The sequence below is a fragment of the Macaca mulatta genome, chromosome 16 (assembly GCF_049350105.2).
Source record: "Macaca mulatta isolate MMU2019108-1 chromosome 16, T2T-MMU8v2.0, whole genome shotgun sequence".
NCBI lineage: Eukaryota > Metazoa > Chordata > Mammalia > Primates > Cercopithecidae > Macaca > Macaca mulatta.
In genome coordinates this window covers 49,466,642-49,492,971 of record NC_133421.1, presented here as the reverse complement: position 1 = coordinate 49,492,971, position 26,330 = coordinate 49,466,642, and the positions used below count along the sequence as shown (strand labels likewise).

At 36.5% G+C, this 26,330-nt stretch overlaps 1 protein-coding gene across 1 annotated transcript in view; it reads left to right on the top strand.

The window, feature by feature from the left end:
• BRIP1 (BRCA1 interacting helicase 1) overlaps window positions 1-26,330 on the top strand; it is a 176,837-nt gene that overhangs the window by 109,199 nt on the left and 41,308 nt on the right. The window contains exons 15-16 of the mRNA XM_002808125.4: window positions 6,704-6,863; window positions 8,157-8,278. Coding sequence (XP_002808171.4) covers window positions 6,704-6,863; window positions 8,157-8,278 — 282 coding nt within the window. The remainder of the gene's footprint in view (window positions 1-6,703; window positions 6,864-8,156; window positions 8,279-26,330) is intronic.

Here is a 26,330-nt window from a genome sequence, read left to right as displayed (position 1 = left end):
TTTGTTTGGATCCTAGTACTTTCAGATATTTGAGGTTATATACTTAGGAGTGGAATTGCTGGATCATATGGTAATTTTATGCTTATGAACTTTTGAGGAACTGCCAGACTGTTTTCCACAGCAGTTGTACCATTTTACATTTGCCACCAGCAATGTGTGACGGTTACAGTTTCTGCATGTCCTTGCAACACTTACTTTTCTTGTTTGGACAGTAGTTATACTATTGGGTGTGAAGTGGGACTTCATTGTGGTTTTGACTTGCAGTTTCCTAATGACTAAGGATGTTGAGCATCTTTTCATGTCCTTTTGGGCCATTTTTTTTTTTTTAATCTTTCAAGAAATGTCTATTAAAGCCCTTTGCCTATATTTGAATCTGTTTGGTTTTTTTGTTGTTCAGTTGTAGGAGTTCTTTATATCTTCTGCATATTAATCTTTTATCAGCCATATGCTTTGCATTCTGTGTATTATCATTTAACTTTCTTGACAGTATCCAAAAAAGTTTTATAATTTTTATGAAATCCAAGTTTATCTGTATTTTTCTGTTACTTATGCTTTTGGTGTCATAGCCAACAAATCATTGCCAAATCCAAGGTCATAAAGCCTTCCATTTTTTTTCTTTTAGAGTTTTATATTTTTTAGCTCTTACAGTAATGTCTTTGACCAATGTTGAGTTAATTTTTGTTTATTATGTAGGCAAGGTGTTACTTCATTCTTTTTACATGTAGTGATCCAGTTTTCTCAACACCATCTGCTGAAAAGAACCTTCATGCATTGTTTCAATAATACAGAAAAGCATTTGACAAAATGCAACACACTTTCATGATACAAATTCTCAACAAGGTAGGAATAGAAGGAAATTACCTGATTATAATAAAGGTCATATGTAAGAAGCTCATAGCATACTCAGTGGTGCAAACTGAAAGGTTTTCCTCTAAGATCAGAAACAGGGCAAGGATGCCCACTCTTGCCACTTCTGTATAACATAGTACTAGAATTCCTAGCCAGAGCAATTAGGCAAGAAAAAGGAATAAAAGTCATTCAAATGGAAAAGCAAAAAGTAAAATTGTCTTTGTTTACAGACATGATCTTTCCTGAAGATCTTATTTTTAAAAAACTGTTAGGACTAATAAATTGAGTAAAGTTGCAATATGCAAAATTAACATACAAAAATCAGTTGTATTTCTATACACTGACAACAAACTGTCTGAAAAGGAAATTAGGAAAACATTTCCATTTGCAGTAGTACCAAAACAAATAAAATACTTAGAAATAAAACTTAAGGAGGTAAAAGACTTGTATATTGAAACCCATAAAACATTTTTATATATACTGTTTTATTTTGATTCTTATTTCCTCTTCTGTTTTCCACAGTGGCTATGCTGTTTTATATTCCCACCAGCAATACACAAGGATTCCAATATCACAACATCTTCACTAACAGTTATTTATTTATTTTTTTAAATAATGGCCTTCCTAAAAGTTGTGAACTAATATCTCATTGTGGTTTTGATTTGCATTTCCCTGATAATTACTGATGTTGAGCATCTTTCCATATACCTGGTAACAGTTTGTATGTCTTCTTTGGAGAACTGTTTATTCATGTCCTTTGCCTGTTTTTCAATTTTTTTAAAATATTGAGTTTCTTAATATATTTTGGATATTAATCCCTTATCAGATATATGGTTTGCAGATATTTTTTCTCATCATTTAGGTTACCTTTCTACTCTTTTTTTTCCTTTTACTGTGCAGAAACCTTTTAGTTTGTTGTGATCCCAATCATATGTTTTACTCTCGTTGCCTGTGCTTTTATGTCATACCCATCAAATCATTGTTAAATCTAGTGTTACAAAAATTTTCTCCTGTATTTTTTTCTAAGAGTTTTTTTTTTTATATAGACAGAGTCTTGCTCTGTCACCAAGCTAGAGCGCAGTGGTGCAATCTTGGCTCACTGCAACCTCCGCCTCCCAGGTTCAAGTGATTCTCTTGCCTCAGCCTCCCGAGTAGCTGGGACTACAGGCGCGTGCCACCACATCCAACTAATTTTTTGTATTTTTAGTAGAGACGGAGTTTCACCATGTTAGCCAGGATGGTCTCGATCTCCTGACCTCGTGATCTGCTCACCTTGGCCTCCCAAAGTGCTGGGATTACAGGCGTGAGCCACTGTGCCCGGCCAACAGTTTGAAATCTTACATTTAAGTCTTTAATCCATTTTGAGTGAACTTTTGTGTATTGTGTAAGATAAAGGTCCAGTTTTACTCTTTTGCATGTGGATATTGTTTGCCCTAAACTATTTGTTGAACAGACTGTCCTTTCCCCATTATGTATTTTTGGCACCCTTGTTGAAGATCAGTTGATCATACATGTGTGGATTTATTTCCAGGCTCTCTATTCTCTTCCAGTGGTCTATATGTCTGTCTTTATGGCAATGCAATTACTATTTTGATTATGGTGGCTTTGTAAGATGTAAATGTCATGAAGCATGATGCCTCTAGCTTTGTTCTTCTTTCTCAAGATTGTTTTGATGATTCCAAGTCATTTGTGGTTGCATATTAATTTTTGTATTTTTTTTCTATTTCTGTAAAAAATGTCATTGGGATTTTGATAGGAATTACAATGAATCTACATTTGTGTTAGTCTTTAAAGTCAGTGGTGCCCAACCTTCTTAGCACCAGGGACTGGTTCTGTGGAAGATAGCTTTTCCACAGACCTGGGTTGGGGGTGGCGGTGATGGTTTCGGGATGAAACTGTTCCACCTCGGATCATCAGGCATTATATTCTCATAAGGAGCATATAACCTAGATCTCTTGCATGCACAGTTCACAATGGGGTTTGCACCCCTATGAGAATATAATGCTGCTGCTGATCTGACAGGAGACGGAGCTCAGACGATAATGCTCGCTCACCTGCCACTCACCTCCTGCTGTGCAGCCTGGATTCTACCAGTACCGGTCTGTGGCCTGGGGGTTGGGGACCCCAGCTTTAAATGTTTCATAGAGGACTGTGCATAGTGGCTCACACCTGTAATCCCAGCACTTTGGGAGGCCAAGGCAAGAGGAGCACTTGAGGACGGGAGTTCAAGACCAACATGGGCAATATAGTGAGACTCTATACCTACAAAAAAAAAAAACAAACAAACTACCAGGTCATGGTGGCTCATGCCTGTAGTCCTAGCTACTTGGGAGGCTGAAGTAGGAAGACTGCTTGAGCCCAGGAGTTTGAGGTTATAGTGAGCTATGATCACACCACTATACTCCAGCCTGGGTGACAGAGCAAGACTGTTTCTCAAAAAAAAAAAAAAAAAAAAAGCAAAGAAATAAAAAATTAAATAAATAAAAATATTTTGTAGAATTGACATCGAGGCCATTTATGTCCTTAGCTTTTCTTTGATGGGAGACTTTTTGTTACTGATTCAGTCTCCTTACTAATCTGTTCAGATTTTCTGTTTCTTCATTATTCAGTCTCGGTAGGTTGTATACTAGGAATTTGTCCATTTCATCTAGTTTATTTAATTTATTGGCATATAATTTTTCAGAGTTATCTTTTATTATATTGGTGGCATCAGTGTCTCTTTTTTCATTTCTGATTTTCTCTTTTTTTTCTTAACCAATCTAGGTGAAGACTTGTCAATTCTGTTGATCTTTTCAAAAATCAACTCTTAGTTTTATTGTTTGTTTGTTTTTCTGTTCCATATTTTATTTCTGCTCTAATCTTAATATTTCTTTCCTTCTGTGAACTTTGAGTTTACTTTGTTCTTTTTCTAGTTTCCTGAAGTGTAGAATTGGGTTACTTGAGATCTTTGTTTTTTAATGTTGGCATTTACCGCTATAAACTTTCCTCTTAGTACTGCTTTTGGTGTATCTCTACTTTTGGTATGTTGTGTTTTTTTTCCATTGGTCTCAAGATAATTTCATAACTTTCCTTTTGATTTCTTTTTTGACCCATTCATTGGTTGTTCAAAAGTGCGTTAATTTTAATATTTTTGTAAATTTGCTGGTTTTCTGATGCTGAATTTTAGTTTCATTCTGTTATGGTTGCAAAAGATACCTGATATTAATTTTAATCTTACATTTGTTAAGACTTGCTTTGTTACCTGACACATGATCTGTCCTAGAGAATGTTCCATATACAGTTGTGAAGAATATGTATTTTGCTGCTGTTGGGTAAAATGTTCTATATATGTCTGTTAGGTCCATCTGGTCTCTAGTATTGTTCAAGTTCCGTTTCCTTATTGCTTTTCTCTTTGGGTGTTTTATTCATTACTGAAGGTGAGATATTAAACTTTCCTACTATTCTTATATTGCTGTTTATTTCTCTCTTCAGTACAATCAGTATTTGCTTGCTATATTTGGGTGTTCTGATGTTGGTTGGTATATATTTATAGTTGTTAAATATTCCTGGTGAATTGACCCATTTATCATTATATAATGTCCTTTTATTTTTTTTTTTGTCTCTTGTGACAATTTTTTACTTAGAATCTATTTAGTATCCTAGAATTGCCACCCCTGCTGTCTTTTGGTTACCATTTATAAGTAATATCTTTTTCTATCCCTTCACTTTCAGCCTATGGATATCCTTAAAGTGAGTCACTTGCAGACAGCATTTTTATCTATCCAGCTCCTTTATATCTTTTGCTTAGAAAATTTAATCCATTTACACTTAAAGTAATGACTGATAGGGAAAGACTTACTATTGTCATTTCAATAATTGTTTTCTGTCTAACTATAGCTTTTTTGTTCCTCTTTTCCTCCCTTGATGTCTTTTTCCGGAGAATAAAAATTAATGTAATAACTTCTTAGCTGTGTTTATAGAATTAAAGTAGTTCTTCCTGTTTAACTAAAGCATATTGTGCAGAAATTAACTATTTTACTAATGTTTTGTTTTATAGTCTTATTAAGAAGTTTATTTCTAAAAATAAAGGTAAAATTGAGGAAATAAATTATCTTATAAAAACTGATCAGTTGCTGTTTTCCAGAGAATTTTGGGTGGTTTCTTATAATGACTCGTCCAAATTGTGTAGAACTCATAGTATATAACAAGCAGATAAAACAGTTCAATTTAAGTAATAATCTCTAATATTAGCTTTTGTCTTTTTCATTTATTCAGCTTTATTCTTTCTTTGCATTTGCTATGTTTCATTTTCTAGCTTCTTGGAAAGAATAGTTGATTCTTTTATGTTGACATTTTAAAAATAAATATATTTAAAGCTATAAATGTATTTCCAAGTATTGCCATTGCTGTATGCCACATGTTTCGAATTGTGAGTGCTTTACTTATTCATAACTAAAGATTTCATGAATTCTACTGTGTTTTTCTATTTAACTCATATGGTTTTTAAAAATATGAGTTTTACAGCCATGTGTATTGGTTCACACCTGTAATTTCAGCACTTTGGAAGGCTGAGTCTGGAGGATCCCTTGAGACCTGAAGTTTGAGACTAGCCTGTTCATCAAAGCACGATCTCGTCTCTACAAAAAATATAAAAATTAGCTGGGTGTAGTGGCATGCACATGTAGTCCCAGCTACTCAGGAGGCTAAGGTGGAGGGATTGCCTGAGCCTAGGAGTTCGAGGCTGCACTGAGCTATGATCTTGCCACTGCACTCCAGCCTGGGTGACAGAAACCCTGTCTCTAAAATCAATCAATCAAGATGAATTTTTGTTTTGGGCTTGACTTTTAATCTACCATGACTTTATATTATTGACTTTTAATCTACCATGGCATAATTGTTTAAATATGTGATCAATATGATAAGGATTGCTTAAAATTTGTGGAACGTCCTTTCGTAATCTAACCTATGGCTGTAAATATTCCATTTGTGCCCATATATTTTCTACTTCTTGGCTGAGTCTTTCTTTATATCTTTTTTCAATGCAGGTTATTAATGATGATCAGATATTCAGATAATGAGCTTATCTGCCTATATACTTAGTAAAGTGATCTTAAATCATCTTCATTTGAAGACTATTTAAGAATATTAAGAAACTTCACCTTAGGTTTAAAGAGAGAACTTAAAGTTTGTTAACTTTGACAGAGATTTTTTGTTTTTCGCTTTTGCTTTTGAAATTGCCAAGATAGTAGTGGTAGTAGTGGTAGTGGTGGTAGAAATTGCTGAGATAATAGTAGTAGTAGTAGTAGTAGTAGCAGTAGTAGTAGTGGTAGAAATTGCCAAGATAATAGTAGTAGCAGTAGTAGTAGTGGCAGTAGTAGTGGTAGAAATTGCCAAGATAATAGTAGTAGTAGTAGTAGCAGTAGTAGTAGTGGCAGTAGTAGTGGTAGAAATTGCCAAGATAATAGTAGTAGTAATAGTAGCAGTAGTAGTAGTGGCAGTAGTAGTGGTAGAAATTGCCAAGATAATAATAGTAGTAATAGTAGCAGTAGTAGTAGTGGCAGCAGTAGTGGTAGAAATTGCCAAGATAATAGTAGTAGTAGTAGCAGCAGCAGCAGCAGCAAAGTTGGTGGTAATTGTAACAGCAGCAGCAAACTATGTGCCAACACCATTCAGATCTCTCTAAATCTGTTAATAAATTTAACCCCATAAACACTCTATGAGATATATTGTTTTCTTCATTTTATAGATGAGAAAAGACACAGAGAGATTAATATACTTGCTGTAGTCACATTGTAGTCACATTGGCTTAAACAAATGGAGGAAAGTTTGTTTAGCTAGACACACAAAAAATAATTTTTTTCTTTCCTCTCTTTAGTTACTAGAAAAATTAAAAGAACGTTGGCTCTCTACTGGTTTATGGCATAATCTGGAGTTGGTGAAGACAGTCATTGTAGAACCACAGGGAGGAGAAAAGACAAATTTTGATGAATTACTGCAGGTGTACTATGATGCAATCAAATACAAAGGAGAGAAAGGTAACTGGAAATTATTTCATGGTTGGTGAAAAAATATTTTTTATTACAAAGTAAGAAGGTACAATTATAATTTTGTATTTTTAAATGAATTACACTTAAGAGAAAAATTATAATCCTGAGTGAAAAGAAAATAAACTGGGTAAAGAAATTCTTTTAATTGTACTTGTTCTCCTGTGAATATTTTCACTTGGGTATGCTGATTCAACTTTAAGAAAAATGATGCCATCATCTCACAGGCTTCAGTGCACTACCTGAAATATTTTGTGCAAAAAGACAGGATATATATAAATATATTCCTTACTAGCCAAATGAGACCTATATTTTGATGCAATTAGTACACTTGGTGCTTATATTCTATTACATAAGATAAACTTGAATTTTCAAAACATAACTGAAAACTTAATTCCAAGTTAGAGCATATCCATGAAGAGTTTGATGTGAGGCCAGGCGTGGTGACTCTTGCCTGTAATCCTAGCACTTTGGGAGGCTGAGACGGGCAGATCACTTGAGCCCAGGAGTTTCAGACCGGCCTGGGCAACATGGTAAAATCTTGTCTCTACAACAAATACAAATATTAGCAGCTTGTGGTGCATGTGCCTATAGGTCTAACTACTTGGGAGGCTGAGGTGGGAGGATCACCTGAGCCTAAGAGGTCAAGGCTGCAGTGAGCTGTGATTGTGCCACTGCACTCCAGCCTGGCTGACAGAGTAAGACCCTGTCTCACAAAAAATAAAAATAAAAAAATAAAATAAAATAAAAAAGTTTGATGTGAAGGGATAGTAATAGTTTATGAACAATGCAAGAAAGAGGTAATATAGCATGTCAGTATCTTTTTATGGTGTTCTCTGTTTTAAATACTTTTAAATATATTGATTCCATATGATATGTATTATCAATTAAAATTATTTCAGTTATTCTGAGAATTTTACTTTCAGGTGTAAAGGTAATAATGCAACTTCAATTTTTATGAAATAAACCTGTTTATAATCACATGGTTCATATGCAAGTTGCTATTCTGACATGTTTTTATTGTATAAGTTATCTGGAAGATGCACAGTTTGTAAATTGGTTTGCTACCCTTTTGCATATAAATGTAATTTTGTTTCCCTTATTTACTTAAAGACATTGAACTGTTAAAACTTTATCTCATAATAGTGTTTTATTTTGATTATTTTAAATTTGCTACTATAATTACTATTTTATAATTACTATAATTATATATCAGGTATTTTCAAAATGCCAAGAATAAGCAATTTCTGATAATTTTGGATATGCTTTTTTCTGTTGTTTAAGATGGCGCTCTCCTGGTAGCAGTTTGTCGTGGTAAAGTGAGTGAGGGTCTGGATTTCTCAGATGACAATGCCCGTGCTGTCATAACAATAGGAATTCCTTTTCCAAATGTGAAAGATCTACAGGTAGGCCATCAAAACTTTAAGTTTTATTATTACAGGAGTCATTGGTTTTGTATAAAGTTAATTGCAGGGATCCCTCATTTTATTGAGCTTTGCTTTATAGTGCTTTTTTACAAATTGAAGGTTTGTGGTAACCCTGCATTGTGCAAGTCTGTCGGCACCATTTTTCCAACAGCACGTGGTCACTTGTTTCTGTGTCACATTTTGGTTAATTCTCACAATATTTCAAACCTTTTCATTATTATTATATCTGTTAGAGTGATCTGTGATAAGTGATCTTTGATGTTACTATTGTAATTGTTTTGGGGCGCCTCATACTGTACCCACATAAGAGAGCGAACTTAATTGATAAGTGACATATGTATGCTAACTGCTCCACTGACCACCCTTCCCCCATTTCTCTGTCCTCGGGACTCTCCATTCCCTGAGAGACAACAATACTGAAATTAGGCCAATTAATAACCCTACAGTGGCCCCTAAGTGTTCAAGTGAAAGGAAGTATTGCATGCTTCCTACTTTAAATCAAAGATGAGACATGATTAAGCTTAGTGAGCAAGGCATATTGAAAACTGAGACAAGACAAAAGCTAGGCCTCTTGCACCAACCAATTAGCCATACTGTGAATGCAAGGGGAAAGTTCTTCAAGGGAATTGAAAGTGTTACTTTAGCAAATGTACAAATAATAAGCAAACAGCCTTATTACTGGTATAGAGAAACGTTTAGTGGTCTGGAAAGAAGATTAAACTGTCCATAACATTCTCTTAAGCCAAAACTTAATTCAGAGCAAGGCCCTACCTCTCTTCAATTCTGTGAAAGCTGAGAGAGGTGAGGAGGCTGCAGATGAAGCTAGCAGAGGTTGTTTCATGAGGTTTAAGGAAAGAAGCCATCTCCATAACTTAAAAGTGCAAGGTAATGCAGCAGGTGCTGATGGAAGCTACAGCAAGTTATCCAGAAGATCTGGACAAGATAATTGATGAAAGTGGCTATGCAAAACAACAGATTTTCAGTGTAGAAGAATCAGCCTTCTGTTGAAAGAAGATGCCACCTAGGACATTCATAGCTAGAGAGGAGAAGTCAATGCCTGACCTCAAAGCTTCAGAGAACAGGCTGACTCTCTTGTGATGGGCTAATGCAACTGGTGACTTTAAGTTGAAGCCAATGCTCATTTAACATTTTAAAAATCCTAGAGCCCTTAAGAATTATACTAAATCTACTCTGCCTGTGCTCTATAGATGGAACAACGAAGTCTGCATGACAGCATATCTGTTTACAGCACGGTTTACTGAACGTTTTAAGTCCATTATTGAGATCCACTCCTCAGAAAAATCAATTCCTTTCAAAATATTACTGCTCATTAACCATATATGTGGCACTCAAGAACTCTATGGAGATGTACAAGGAGATTAATGTTGTTTTCATGCTTGCTAACAAAACATCCATTCTGCAGCCAATGAATAAAGGAGTAATTTCTACTTCCAAGTCTCGCATTTCACAAGGCTGTAACTGCTATAGATAGCGATTCCACTGATGGATCTGGACAAAGTCTATTAAAAACCTTCTGGAAAGGATTCACCGTTATAGATGCCATTAAGAACATTCATGATTCATGGGAGGAGGTCAGAATATCAACACCAGCAGGAGTTTGGAAGTCATTGATTCCATCCCTCATTGGATGACTCTGAGGGAGTTAAGAGTTCAGTGGAGGAAGTAACTGTAGCTGTGGTGGAAATAATAAGAGAACTAAATTAGAAGTGGAGCCTAAAGACATGAGTAAATTGCTGCAATATCATGAGGAAACTTAAACAGATGAGGAGTTGCATTTTATGGATGAGCAAAGAAAGTGGTTTCTTGAGACAGGAACTATTCTTAGTAAAGATGCTATGAACATTGTTGAAATGACAACAAAGGAGTTAGAATATTAAATAAACTTAGTTCATGAAGCAGCAGCAGAATTTGAGAGGCTTGACTCCAATTTTGAAAGAAGTTTTATGATGGGTAAAATGCTATCAAAGAGCATCTTACGCTACAGAGAAATCTATTGTGAAAGGAAGAGTCACATGATAGAGCAAATTTCATTGTTGTCTTATTTTAAGAAATTGCCACGGACATTCCAACCTTAGCAACCACCACCCTGATCAGTCAGCAGCCATCATTGAGGCAAGACCCTTTGCCAGCAAAAAGAGTGACTCACTGAGGGCTCAGATGATCATTAGCCTTTTTTAGCAATAAAATATTTTCAAGTTAAGGTATATGCATTTGCTTTTGAGACATACTGCTGTTGCCCACTTAATAGACTGCAGTATAGTGTAAACGTAACTTTTGTTATGTGTTGGGAAACCAAAAAATTCATGTGACTTACTTTGTTATGATATTCTCATTATTGGGGTGGTCTGGAACCAAATTTGCAATGTCTCTCAGGGATGTCTGTATACATTTTCCTGTATCCTTAGACATTTTTAAGTCTTTGGTGAATCTGAATGAGTGAGAAAAGTTTAGTAGATGTAGATTTTATTTTATTTTCAATTTACACTGTCTTTTGGTCAACGAGAGTTATTTTCAAAGTCTGGTCCTGGGTCAGGTGCATTGGTATCACCTGGGAACTTAATAGAAATAAAGACTTTCAGGCTCATCCAGACCTGCCGAATCAGAAACTCTGGAAGAGGAAACCAGCAATTTGTGTTTTATGTCTTTTAACCACAGACTTATGGGTTTCTCCGGGGAATCCTGGGGTCTTTTGTCCACCTGGCTCCCTTCTCTCCAGTGTCCTGCCTTGCAGATTTTGTGATTTAGTCACTCCATATTCTGATCTCTTCCACCTCAGCTCAACAGGACCACTGCACTCTGCTTGTACTTTAATGCTCTGTGCTGTGGTCAGGAAATTATACCCAAGCAGAGAACTGGGATAATGGAGTTCACCTAATGAATTCCACTTAGCTCCAGAATTACTGTCTTGTGCTGTTTGGTGTCTACTACCTGAAAACAGTTGCTCTGTTTTGCCCGGTTATGTGATTACTTACAATGGAAGAAATACTCTCAAACCAGTTACTCAATCTTGGCCAGAAACAGTTGTATCTCATCATCACTGATTGTTTCCTAAACAATATATTTGAAAAACTATAGTAATAATTTGAGCCTAAGTTGAAGTTATTGTTCATCAAGGAGGATTTTCTTTTACTTCCTACAGGCATTGGAAAGTGCTGGCAAAGTTTCTCAATCTGAGAAAACTTGAGATTTTTTGGCCTCTGAGCTGACTTATTGATTATGACCTATATCCCTCCTCCCAGGGTACAATCAGTTAGAGTCTCATACCAAAGCAGGAGTTCTTTCATTAGAATAGTTATCTTTTTAATTGTTAATACTTTACTAGGCACTGTGAATTAGATAATTTTACTTTTATTTTTCTAGTCCATAGCAGTCTTTAGGTAACATTAACAGTAATAAGCAGTATTTCTTTTGTTAGCCCCTACTCTTCCTGTAACCTCTGGACCTCTTCAACATTTCTGAAAGTCCTCAGGGGGTATCTCACTTGATGATTCATAGTCCAATACTTTTTCAGCCTCCAGTAACTTTGGTGGTTTCCAGTACCTTTCTCCAGTTAACCAGTGCTACTGCTGAGAGCACTAATGGCTATGCCCAAGGCTGGGTCTCCTATTCTAAAATAGCTGATGCTGCCTTGACTACTGCTACTGATGAAACAGTTGACATCTACCCAAGAAAAACTACTGTCACCATCAACAGCACTAGTGCTGCATTCCACTGAAGCAGAGTGCTACTGATGGCACGGCTATTGGCATTGGTATTGTCTCCTTTTAATGTCTTATCATTTTACTCTAGCCCTACATTATTGCACTAAGGCTGCTTTGTTAAATTGGAAAGAACCATTTTCCCTTCTTTAGACCATACCTTCTTCCAATATGTTAATAAAATACAGTTTTTTCCCCTAAAACTAATTATTTCCATTTTCACCTATGTCCTCTGTCTTCCTTGGACCCTGCATATGAGTTCTTGAGAGCTGGAAAAGAAGAAAAACTTTATGGCTAATACTAGGTTGTACTAAATATTATACATACAAAGTAACAAGGCCTAAAAGGATAATCAAGATTATATTTCTGATTTACATATGAGGAGAAGAGAAGGGAATGATATTCAGAGTAGTTATCAAAATAATTTGAACATTTTCCATAATTTTTAGTAAAAGAAAATAAGCTGCAAGAAAATAGAATGAGAATACAGGTATTTATTATGTTATTCTTCATTATTTTCTAAAAATTCTTAAAATTAAAAAAGTACATTTGTGAGGGAAGGAAATTCCATTTCTCTTTTCTTCACCTTTGCATCAACAGCTATGATTTTGAACATTGTTATACCAGTCTGGGGTTCTTAGTGCTTTTCCTCAGGATAAATTCTTCCTAGACAATATCTTAGTCTATCATGCAAAAAAGACACCTGGTGGCCTCCTCTGACATTCCTCAGTCATGATCCTATTTGTCATAGTTCTGCTTATGTGCATAAAACAGCAAAATAACAGAAGCATCAATGGGTTCTGGGTAAAGGGGAGGATGGTGGTTCTAAAGGGTTATCCCTAGTGGTTCCCAAAAGGTGCAAGTAGGGTGGACACAAGCATAGTTCAAGCTGCAGGGACAAGGGATAGAAAAAGTGAAATTATTTACCAGCAGTACTAGATGTGGGAAGTAGATTTCTTATTGCCATATGTCTGGATCAGTTCTTCTTCTGTAACAACTCCAAAACTTAGTGACTTAAAACAGCAATCATTTATTACAGGTCATACATATATGGAGTGATTGGGTGGCAGATGATCTAGACTTGGGCTTGGTTGGTCGGCGCTCTGCATTTTAGCTGGGCTCAGCTACTCTGCCCTAGTTGGCTGATCTGTGTTGAAGTCAACTGAGTCAGCTCTGTTCCACCTGTATTTCATTCTTTGTGGACCAACAGACTAGCCAAGGCATGTTATCATTGCAATGGCAGTAGTACAAGAGGGCAGGTTTAACTGTGTAAGCAATTAAGTCAAATACCTATTTACATCACATCTGCTAACTTCCTGTTGCCCAAAACATGTCCATGCATAATCTCAAAGTCAAGGAAGGGGAGAAAAGGGATAATTTCTACCACATATGACAAAGGACTTAGAATCATGACTTCAAAAAGGAGTCCTCAACTATCGCATTTTTTCATAACTAAAGGGTATTTGTTAGTTATCCATTTATAAGACTGGTGTGTTGTAAATTTTAAAAGTATAAGCATGCAGTTTTTATGATGACTAAGAAGGCGTTTCATCATTTGGAAATGCCCAGAATATAGCAGTGAATACCTAAAATACTTGAAATATGTCAGAGCATCATTATGAGTGATTTCTTAAAATTTTTATAAATGGTTAAACAAGTATTTGAAAATATTTGTATGCCTCTATGGAATATAAAAGTTAAGTTTAAAATTCTAATGCAGTCCAGTTTATCTATTTTTTTGTTTGTTGCCTGTGCTTTGGTGTCATATTTAGGAAAACATTGGCAAATCCAACATCATGCATATTTGCCCCTAATGTTTTCCTTGAAGAGTTTTATAGTTATAACTCTTTAATTTAGATATTTGATTCCTCTTGAGTAAATTTTTCTATGTGATATATGGTGAGGTCCAACTTCCTTATATCTAAAGTGAATCTTTTGTTGACAGCATATAGTTGGATCAGGTTTTTAAAAATCCATTTGGCCAATCTCTGCCTTTCAATTGGAGAGTTTAAACCATTTACATTTAAAATAATTATTGATAGGAAAGGACTTACTTCTGCTATGTAGCTATTTGTTTTCTTGCATCATGTGCTTTTTGTTCCTCAATCCATCATTTCCTTTTTTATATTTAGTTGATTCGCAATATACTATTTTGATTCCCTTCTTTTAGATGTATTTTTTAGTTTTTAGTATTTACCTTGGGAATTATAACTATCATATGAGTCTCTATTCCTCCCTTCTTACATTGTTTATTGTCACAGATTCCATCTTTATACATTGTGTGGCTGTTAATTTAATTTTTAATTATTGTTTTATGCATTTGCCTTTTAAATAATATAGGGAAAACAGAAGAGTTGCAATTCAAAAGCATATTATAGTATTCACCTGCATAATTACCTTTACCAGTGTCCTTTATTATTTCCTAAAGCACATAGTTAGTGTTTATAAATATGTTTTATAATCTGTTACATGGTGTACCTTGAGGATAGGGATAATTTCTTAAGCATTTTTGTGTCTCTACAACTAAGATATTACCTAAGAACATAGTGCTGAATACATGTTTTAGTTAATGATTGAATGGGGTTTTAATAGAAGTTATTAAAATTGTATTTGACTTTGTTATTTGTTTTTAAAAACAACAGCAACCACCCTCCATTCCTGGAGACTTTAAGGATGGAAATGATAGTAATCATTAGATGATAATGAACAGGATGGTAGTAAACAGTGATATGACTCATAAGGAGGCAATACAGGGTAGTTATAGTAGTAAATCATTAGAGGATATGTAAAAGGGAGTGCTCAATCCTCAACAGCATCTTACACTTTATCTAATACATAGTAGAACATAGTGGAGGGAGTATCTTTTATCGTCTATATTGGCTATCCCTCTTTTGGTATTTATTTATTTATTTAAATATTTTTATTTTATTTCATAGACAAGGTCTTGTTCTGTTGCCCAGGCTGTAGTACAGTGGTGTAATCATAGCTCACTGCAGCCTTGAGCTCATGGGCTCAATTGATCCTCCTGCTTCAGTCTCCTGAGTAGCTAGGACTATAGGCATGTGCCACAACACCTGGCTAATTTTTTTTTTTTTTTTTTTTTTTTTGGAGAGGTGAGGTCTTGCTATGTTGTGCAAGCTGGCCTTGAACTTCTGGCCTTAAGGGATGCTCACACCTCAGCCTCCCAAAGTGCTGGGATATAATGCCAGGTGTGAGGCATCATGCCCAGCCTGTATTAGTTTTTTATTGCTGTGCAACAAATTGTCACATAGTGGCTTAACAAACATTTATTATCTCAGTTTCCATTGGTCACAAGTGTGGGCATGGCTTAGCTGGGTCAGGGTTCCACAAAACTGCTGCAATCAGTGTGTTGGCTAGGCTGTGTTCTATCTGGCACTTGGGGTCCTTCTGTGGTTGTAGGACTGAGGTTCTTCCTAATCCATCTAGGAGGCAGTCTTTTTAAAATTTTTTTGAAAACAGGGTCTCACTCCATTGCCCAGGCTGGAGTGCAGTGGTGCAATCATGGCTCACTGCAGCCTTGGCCTCCTGGGCTCAGGTGATCCTCCCACCTCAGCCTCCTGGGTAGCTGGCACTACAGGCACACGCCACCACACCTGGCTAATTTTTAAACGTTTGTTTGTTTGTTTCTTTTAGAGACAGGATCTTGCCATGTTGCCCAGGCTGGTTTCGAACTCCTGAGCTCAAGCGATCCACCTGCCTCAGCCTCCCAAAGTGCTGGGATTAGAAGTGTTAGCCACTGTGCCTAGCCCTAAGGGGCACTCTTGGCTTCAAGAAGCTATTCACAGTTCATTACCATGTGACCTTTTCACAGGCCCCCTCGTATCAAGACAGTTTACCTCCAGAGGCCAATAGGAAGCTGTCTAGCTCCAGTCAGCCAAGACAGAGTCTTACACAACTTAATAAAATTATGGAGAAAAAAATAAAATTAAAAAATCATGGGAATAACTTCCCATCATTTTTGCTATATAATATAACCTAATTAAGAGTGACTATCCCAGAACCCTTTCCATATTCTGTCGGCTAGATGCAAATCACTGGTTCTGCCCTCACTTAAGGGGAGAGGATTACAAAGATGTGACTCTCTGTGTATCACCTTAGAGTGTGTCTGCCATACTCCTATTCCCTATAAAAAGAGATGATGGTCTAAATGATCTCCATAGATGGCTCTTCCAAAACTAAAACTATGCTTCAAGTTATAGGACCTTAAATTAGAATTTTATAGTTTTCTTTTACATTAACAGTCTATCATGAAATAAGTAAAGGTTATTTATTAAATACAAATTTAAATATTCTACCTTATAGAAATGAAACAGCCTATTTCTGCATTATTTTGTCTATTTCATTTGAATTCACATTTAAAAAGGTTAAGATCATTCAGTCAGAAAAGTGATTTGAGTGGGAAAAAGAAGGCAGTGACATTACTTTTATGATACTAAAATTTTTTCTTAAATTTGAGAAAGATTATGGAAGTAAAAGTTAAAATACAGTTTAAAATACTAACATAAGACTTTGCAGTCTCAATAGCAGGGTTTGGCTTTTTGAGAAGAAGGAAAATGTATGTTAGAGCCAAAAATATGACTCCTTTGGCTGTGACCAGGATTTCCTCTTCCCACCTTAGGGACTAGAAAGTAGAGGTAGGAAAATTTCATTTTGGAGCCAAGTGTGACTTGTTTAGTTCAAGTCATAATTTATTGCACATACCCGAGGGACCTGAAAATAAAGAAACCCACTATGAAATGTTGATAATGGGCTACTCTGAAGGTAAGCATTAAGCTAACTTTCCCAGTGAGGATTTTTTTTCACTTCCACCTTTCCCAGATGCTTCTGATCATTCATAAGGATATACTTAATCGTATAATAGTTAAAAAGAAAACTTTCTGTGGACTAAACCAAAGCATTTGAGGGGCATGAGAATGAACCAAGGCTTTTATATGACTAGATGTCAATGGAAAAGTATAACTAAAATAAAAGTTGTTTTCTTTTTCATGTAATTAAGTCACAGTATAACAAGGCTGCCTTTTTAATGGATATCTAAAGCAAATCCTCTGGGCAATTACTATGATCTAACAACCACGGGAGTATTCAGCTTTATAACTGAGGCATCCACCTCTCCGATTGGTGACATGGATGTAGTTTGTGAGACATGATAAGGTACAAATATATTTAGGTTTTAAAATTGCATTTTATTTGTATTGCCTAGCATAGTTTATTATAATAGTATATAGAAAAGTTCTCCTTTGTAGGTATTGTTCCTTTACTTCTCTGAAGAAAAATTTATAAAACCATGGCATGTGGCTAAAAATGTTTATATTTTTAAAATGTTGAAGTGGTATGTTAGATTTTTATAATTGGTTTAATAAAATTTGATGGTAATTTTCATTGTCAGAAGTGCCCTTACAATGATTAAAATAATTTATCATGCTAATAAATTTTATATTTGTGGGGTTTTTTGGTAACATAGTATGTTGAGTTACCAAACTAGATTTTATTTGGAAAGTATTTAAAATTCACATAGTGATCTGAATGTCTATCTTACTATTAACATACAATAACCATTATGAGTTCCTTTTTTTGTTTAGGAAATTTCTCTTAGCTCTGAATGTACCAAACTATTTGGGTATATATTATTATTATTATTATTTTGAGATGGAGTCTTGCTCTGTTGCCCAGGCTGGAGTGCAGTGGCACAGTCTTGGCTCACTGCAAGCTCCGCCTCCTGGGTTCACGCCATTCTCCTGCCTTAGCCTCCCGAGTAGCTGGGACTACAGGCATCTGCCACTACGCCCAGCTAATTTTTTTGTATTTTTTAGTAGAGACAGGGTTTCACCATGTTAGCCAAGATGGTCTCCATCTCCTGACCTCGTGATCCGCCCACCTTGACCTCCCGGAGTGCTGGGATTACAGGCGTGAGCCACTGCATCCGGCCCGGGTATATATTATTTTAATCAATTTTTAAAAATTACATTTATGACTGAAAAATTCAGTCCTCTATTTTACTTATATTAGTTATTGACTTTATAACAAGCAGACACTTAAATAAATTGATAGCTTCCATGCATTGTTGGCATTTTATAAACCACAGAAAAAGACAGGGTGCTTTCCCTAAAGAATAACAGCATTAATAAAGTAGAGTGCACATTAAACCATGTTAAACCAGTGCTTTCAACTGTCGAAATATTATCAGATGATGGTAGTATTGGAATTAAAAAAATTTTTTTTGAGACAGAGTCTCATTATGTTGCCCAGGCAGGTTCTGGGCTCAAGTGATCCTCCTGCCTCAGCTCCCGAGCAGCTGGGATTACAGACCGCACCAATTGCACCTGGCTATGTTAGAATTATTAAATCCAACACATTTCTTTTTAAGGAGAATGATATTGTTCCATTATTATTCTTTTGCTTTGACAGCATTGTGTATATTCACGACAAAATGAATGAGGGAGGGAATGTAAAGTACTGTAGTATATCAAGAGGAACTTGATTTCAGAAACGTTTTGAGTAGATTCATCTGTTCCTTTTGAGTATATTTATACATCCCTTTTGAATTACTTTTCTATCAAAATTGTGTTAATGACGGCCAATGCCTGTTATCGCAGCACTTTGGGAGCCCAAGGTGGACAGATCATTTGAGGTCAGGAGTTCAAGACCAGCCTGGCTAACATGGTGAAACCCTGTCTCTACTAAAAACATAAAAAATTAGCTCCGATGTAGTGGCATGCATCTGTAATCCAGCTACTCCAGAGGCTGAGGCAGGAGAATCACTTGAACCTAGGGGGCGAAGGTTGCAGTGAGCCGAAATTGCGCCACTGCACTCCAGTTTGGGCAACAGAGCGAGACACTGTCTCAAAAAAAAAAAAAAAGTTATGTTAATGATATTGAATTTTTTTCATGCATTTATTCATTCATTTTACAAACTTTTTTAAGAGCTTAATTTGTACAAAATGCAGTAGGTGTAAAAATGAACAAGATGCTCTCTCTACACTAGCAATATCAATAATTTATGAAAGAACAGGAACATATAACAAGATGCTTTGGTGGAATAGAAACCAAGTGCTCAGATGCTTAGGAAAACTGAAGTTGACCAACACGTTTCACCTCCCTTGCAGGTATCAATTTACTTTGACTAACTTGCCTAAAAGGGATGGAGGAGCCAGAGAGATAAGATTTGAATCTTCTCTACAGCGAGATTCAAATATACAAACATTTGATAAAGTGGAATGGCCTCATCAGAGGTTAGATTACAACAAAACTATTCAGATTATAAAACTTCAGAATAGGCTGGGCGCAGTGGCTCACACACATACCTGTAATCCCATCACTGGGAGGCTGTGGTGGGCAGATCACTTGAGGTCAGGAGTTGGAGAACAACCTGGGCAACATGATGAAACTCTCTCTCTACTAAAAATACACACATTAGCTGGGTGTGATGGCACAATCCCAGCTACTTGGGAGGCTGAGACACTAGACACTAGAATTGCTTGAACTTGGGAGGTGGAGGTTGCAGTGAGCCAAGATCGCTCCACTGCACTCCAGCCTGGGTGACAGAGAGAGACTCTGTCTCAAAAAGAAAAAAAAAAAAAGAAAAAGAAAGAAAAGAAAAAAGCAACTATTCAGAATATAAAGCAACCTTTTTTTTTTTTTTTTTTAAAGTATCTGGCTAGAGCACTAACTATTATAATAGACTCAGGGGACACAGTGATACGCAACACAGTTTATATTCCCCCTTCTCATGTTGCTTATAGTCTAGCAAGGAATATTGACATTAACGTAATGAAGAAACAATCACAGTTGTGATGAAGGCTATAAGAAAAAGTCACAGGAACCCTGAGAATGTTATAGCAGGTCTTTGGGGATCAAGAAAGGCTTCCTGAGGAAGTGATATTTAACCTGACACTGGAAAGAAAACTAGGAGTTATGAATGTGTACAGAATGGATAAGAGTATTCTCAACAGAGAGAACAGCATGTGCTAAGGTTCTAAGGTGGAAAGAGGATAGCAGTTTCCAAGAACTGAAAGAAGCTGAAGTGGTGAGTTGGGAGAATGGCATGTGAATAGAGGCCGGGAGAGGTATTTAGGAGCCAAATCACTTAGGACTCTGTATGCCATTTTCAGGATTTGGGACATTCTAACTTACGGGAAACCAGATCCAGGAACACAGCCTGAGGTCAGAGTGGAGTGGAGTTCTGGTTATAGTGTAGCATCTGATACAGAGACCCACCTGGATATAGCTCTGATAATAATACATGGTTACCCAGGGGAAATGGATGTGAATATAAACTTAAAGTGCTGTAATACTTAACTCTTTAACATTTAGGAGTTCAGCAACTTGCTCTTGGAATTTTTGGACATACTTAGGTTCCATCACAGATACAGAAGAAAAAACCTTGTCACCTCTAAAAGTCTAGAGTGAGTATATCCTCAATTACTTAAACCTTTTTTGCCTCCTCAGAGTACTTTTTTTCCCCCAGCATTTTTTTTTTTAAAGATAGTTTGGCCAAAAGTATTTTAAAAGCAGTTTCTAAGTATATCTTGAAATTCCAAAATTAAAACCTAGTCCAAATCTAAGTAAGCTGTCTAGGTTAACAAATTGTATATTTACTTTGGCCTGTGAAAAATGGGTTAATGAAACCCCTGTTTCCGTCCCTTCTGAAAAACAAATGAACAAACAAAAAAACACAAAACAAATGGATGAATTGCTGAGGTTAATTTTTTAAATTCTCCATATTTTTACAAGATATTTTGGGATCAAGGATAGAAATATTTAAAATCACAAAATTTTAAGCAAGTTCGGTTGATAATCTTTTTCTTCTAATACTCATGTTGTTGTATTTCCTTAGCAAAAAAAAAAGCCATGCCTGAAAATGTTGCTGGAAATTTCTCTGGATAATAAATAAAAACTTTTGGTTTTGATTTCTGAACAATTCTGAAGTTATTTTCTTGTGTTCATCTTATTTTTGGTGAGACGAGGAACTTTGACCTTTACATATTAATTTTGCCTCAAACTAGGTTGGAGGATTTAAAAGTGAAATTATCATCCTGAGGACTTGTAAGGTTGATTGACGTTTACCTACTTATGTTGGCACAGAGCATAATCAGCAGCTCTACCTTAAGGGCAGTGGTGGGATTGTTTTTTAGCTTCTCTGAAAATAACTAATTTTTTTCTTTAGAGGAGAATTTTAGTTGTGAATTTTAATCTGTTTATTCAGTCAAATTCTCCCAATGGCTACAGAGTGTAGACATGTAGATGGGCTTCAGGTGACACTTTTTTTCTAACTGTAAAGCTTTAAGGTCTCAGATAACATAAGCTGTAGTAGATACTGCTGTTCCATGTTTACAACATCACTCTTTCCTGTTTTTCCCTAGGATTAAAGGCTTGAAAGCTTGGGAATGTGTTCAGTTTATACTTTCTAACTGTAGTCAGTACGTCAGTGACTATAGTAAGCTATACAAATAACTCTAGTGTATTTTCCTACTGCATCAAGTATACCAGATTTGTGGCCTGAAATTATTTTCAAGCTGTGTTTCTCAAACTTGGCACTACTGACATTTTGGACTGGGTAATTCTTTGTTCTGAGGGGTATCTTGTGCATTCCAGGATGTTTAACAGCATCTCTAGCATTTACCCACTAGATGCTAGTAGTGGGATCTAGACACCCCCCACTGTCACCCTGCCACCAGCTGTGACAACCCAAAATATCTCTAGACATTGCCATTATCTTCTGGTAGGCAAAATTGCTTTTGGTTGAGCACCACTGTTGTACATAGTGAGGCATACAAATGTATGCAATGAATTAAAATTAATAATCTGCATTTGTTTTTAAATTATGATTTATCAAGTTGAAAAACATCCAGTAAAGCACTTACCAAGAACCTAATGTACACTAAATACAGTAGATAGCTTTTTCTTATAACAGTCTTTTGGCCTGCACCCCACTCCTAGCCCCTGCTTCTGAGAGACAGTGACTTTCACTTCTTCAGCTATTTTATCTGGTATTTACCTCCATATTTTATCTTTATTTAATCAGTTTTAGACATGAACTATTAAATTCCTATTTGAGACAGGATTTTACCTCACTTACTCTGCTTTTTCCTTCTTATAGCCTCCCAATATAGTTATATTACAATTTTTAATTAAATTTATAGTTATGATGTACATTATCATGACTATGAACATACTGTTCACTGTAATCAAATTATTTCCTTCCCTCCTTCCCTCCTTCCTTCCTTCCTTCCTTCCTTTCTTTCTCTCTCTCTTTTCCTTCCTTCCTTCCTTCCTTCCTTCCTTCCTTCCTTCCTTCCTTCCTTCCTTCCTTTCTTTCTCTCTCTCTCTCTCTCTCTCTCTTTTCCTTCCTTCCTCCCTTCCTTTCCTTCCTTTCCTTCCTTCCTTCCTTCCTGTTTTTGTTTTTGAGACGGACCGCAAGCAACAATCTTGTTGCCCAGGCTGGAGTGCAATGGCACGATCTTGGCTCACCACAACCTCCACCTCCAGGGTTCGAGTGATTCTGTCTCAGTCTCCCAAGTAGCTGGGATTACAGGCATGCACCACTATGCCCAACTAATTTGTATTTTTAGTAGAGATGGGGTTTCTCCATGTTGATCAGGCTGGTCTCAAACTCCTGACCTCAGATGATCCGCCCACCTCGGCCTCCCAAAGTGTTGGGGTTACAGGCGCCTGGCCTCCTTTCTGTTTTGAACTTTAGGGTTGATAGAACCCTCCTCTCTTCCACTCCCTTTTTTTTCTCTTTTTAAAAGATCTTTATCTAAATAAATTTGTCACCTTCCAATAGTTGTATGCGATGCCTCTCAATACAGTTTTTCTATCAGACCTCTCAGATAACAGGCCAGTTCCTTTTTTCCCCTGGAGACATCACTTCTGGAGCCTCCTGATCTTCTACTTCAGTCAGGACTAAGTTGCTCATCAAGCCCAGATAACTGCCAATATCCTGCTATCATCCAATAACTGCTATCATCCTAGGAATTTGATTCGTCGATCTACTGTGATGGATTGCCAGTTTCCTGGGTCTCAGATCTTCCTCTTGTTTCTTGCTTACTGTTTCATTCATCTTTGTGGTACACATCCTCCCAACAGTTTCCTTATACCTCCATTTCCTGAGACTTTCTGAACTGCTCAGGTCAGACTGGCATATGTCCTAGCAGTAGCTCTGTAGGTACGTTGGTTTGAACTTTCTCTTTTCTGCTTAGTCATTTAACATTTGTCCATCTACCTTTTATGTTCATATACTGGGGCTTGGAATCAGATGGCTCTTAGCTTTATTGAAGTTGGAGACTGTGTTTCTCTTTCCTATTTATCTTTTAATTTGAAGGCAGTTTCTCTGACAGGCAAGGGAAAAAGAAATGTCTGGGTTTTGTTTTGTTTTGTTTTTCAACTTACTGAAATCAGAAGTCTGCATTACTTTCTAAGATAAAACATGAGTTATCAAAGTGCTATGATTCCATATGTCTTATTCCAAAACTCACATTCACATTTGAAAAGCTCTGAATCAAATATTCTTGGCAATAATATCTCAAAGGTAGAAAGTGATCATATATTTTAAAAATCAAACCTTTGTGACCAGGCATGGTGGCTCACGCCTGTAATCCCAGCACTTTCAGTGGCTGAGGCGGGCGGATCACTTGAGGTCAGGAGTTCGAGACCAGCCTGACCAACATGGCGAAACCCTGTGTCTACTAAAAATACAAAAATTAGCCAGGTGTCATAGCACACACCTGTAATCCCAGCTACTAGGGAGGCTGAGGCACAAGAATTGCTTGAACTGAGGGGGCAGAGGTTGCACTGGCCAAGATCATGCCACTGTACTCCAGCCTGGGCAACACAGCAAGACTCTGTCTCAAAAAAAAAAAAAAATCAAACCTTTGCTTATGTTTGAAAGATTATATATATATATGTAGAGACAAAGTCTCTGTTACCCATGATGAAATGCAGTGGCGTGATCATGGCTCACTGCAGCCTCAAACTCCTGGGCTCAAATGATCCCCCTGCCTTAGCCTCCTAAGTAGTTAGGGCCACAGATTCCCACCACCGTGCCCAGCTAATTTTTGTTCTGCAGAGACAGGGTCATTTTTTTTTTTTTTTAATATTTTATGTTCTAGGGTACATGTGCACAACGTGCAGGTTTGTTACATATGCATACATGTGCCATGTTGGTCTGCTGCACCCATTAACTCGTCATTTACATTAGGTATATCTCCTAATGCTATCCCTCCCCCCAGCCCACAACAGGTCCCGGTGTGTGATATTGCTCTTCCTGTGTCCAAGTGTTCTCATTGTTCAATTCCCACCTATGAGTGAGAACATGCAGTATTTGGTTTTCTGTTCTTGCGATAGTTTGCTGAGAATGATGGTTTCCAGCTGCATCCATGTCCCTACAAAGGACACGAACTCATCCTTTTTTATGGCTGCATAGTATTCCATGGTGTATATGTGCCACATTTTCTTAATCCAGTCTGTCACTGATGGACATTTGGGTTGGTTCCAAGTCTTTGCTATTGTGAATAGTGCCGCAATAAACATACGTGTGCATGTGTCTTCATAGCAGCATGATTTATAATCCTTTGGGTATATACCCAGTAATGGGATGACTGGGTCAAATGGTATTTCTAGTTCTAGATTGTTGAGGAATCGCCACAATGTCTTCCACAATGGTTGAACTAGTTTACAGTCCCACCAACAGTGTAAAAGTGTTCCTATTTCTCCACATCCTCTCCAGCACCTGTTGTTTCCTGACTTTTTAATGATCGCCATTCTAACTGGTGTGAGATAGTATCTCATTGTGGTTTTGATTTGCATTTCTCTGATGGCCAGTGATGATGAGCATTTTTTCATGTGAGAGACAGGGTCTTGCTATGTTGCCCCAGCTGGTCCTGAACTCCTGGCCTCAAGGGATCCTCCTGCCTCATCCTCCCAAAGTGCAAGGATTATAAACGTGAGCCACCACACTTGGCCCTGAAATATAATTTGGATGTAATAATAAAAATCTAGATAGCAAAAGTGTTATACTTCATCTTTTGGACTGTGGTGGTAATGAAGTTTTAAAGTTTTAAGTATATTTTCAGTATTTTCCAGTACTCATTTAATCTTTTTTCTTATGTACATGCTTACTCTTGCTTAGGTTTGTTTTTAGATGTTAGGGTTTAATCATAATGAAAGCTGAGTCTGAGCCTCCTCTCACTGGGATTAGCTTTTACTTTTTACGCTACCATTGCCAGGAACCTTTATATAATTCCCTGAGAGCCATTATGCTTCATATTACATCTTCTGGCATCCAAAAGCCTCTTCCATGAGCGATCTTGCCTTTTTCCAATGTTATATAAGGTAGATGTAGGTCTCTGTCACCTGCTGAATGCACCACTACTCATTCCCCTTATTAAATCCTCTTAATATTGGCTCATTCCTTTAAGAACCTCTGGTTCTATTTACTGCTTTCTTACGTAAGATAATATTTTATTTTGTTACTTGTTATTGCTAGCAAGAGTTTATTCATAGTTATTGGGCTCTCATATGTGACTTTAACAAGAAAAACTCTAGATTGTAAGATATTTGAATAAAATAATATTTAGACTAATATGGTACCAATCATGCACTCATTCTCATAGATTATACCACTAACATATTTTATATAGTTATGCTTTCAAAAACACCTCATAGGTTGAAAAGTGACCAAAAAGTATTATGGAGGATATTAAAGAGTGCTAATGTTAGCTACAATTTCTTAGAAAATTTAAGATCAATTGTAGAAGTTATTTTTTAAAAGATTTGTTTCAAAAGTGTTTGAACACTGTTCTGTATATATTCTGCCAATGTATATATTTTCATTGATACCTGATGAAAAAGTAGCCACTCCAAGAACCCAAGAAACTTACTTTTTAAGTCACCTAAAGTTATGTGCCAAACATTGAATAATGTAGTCAAAGCTCTTTCAGAAGGAATTGGTCCAGGTGGTAAAATGATTTGGGGTGAACAGACTAAGGTAATGACTATATGGCCTCCACAGCCTTATGGCTTCTTTCACATACCATGCAACAATATATTATGATAGCATTTAAAGTCCACCAAAACCTACACTGGGTTTCAGAAATATGGGGTAAGTAATGACTTTCCTGTCCACTTACCTCTAGTATCTGATGCTTTACTGTTTCATGCATATTGTCATTTATTTCTTCAACTAATTCTATAAGGTAAGGTTGGCACACAGTCTCCAACTTCAATAAAGCTAAGAGACATCTAATTCCAGGCCTCTTCTTACAGAAGAAGAAATTGAGAAAGGAAATTATAAA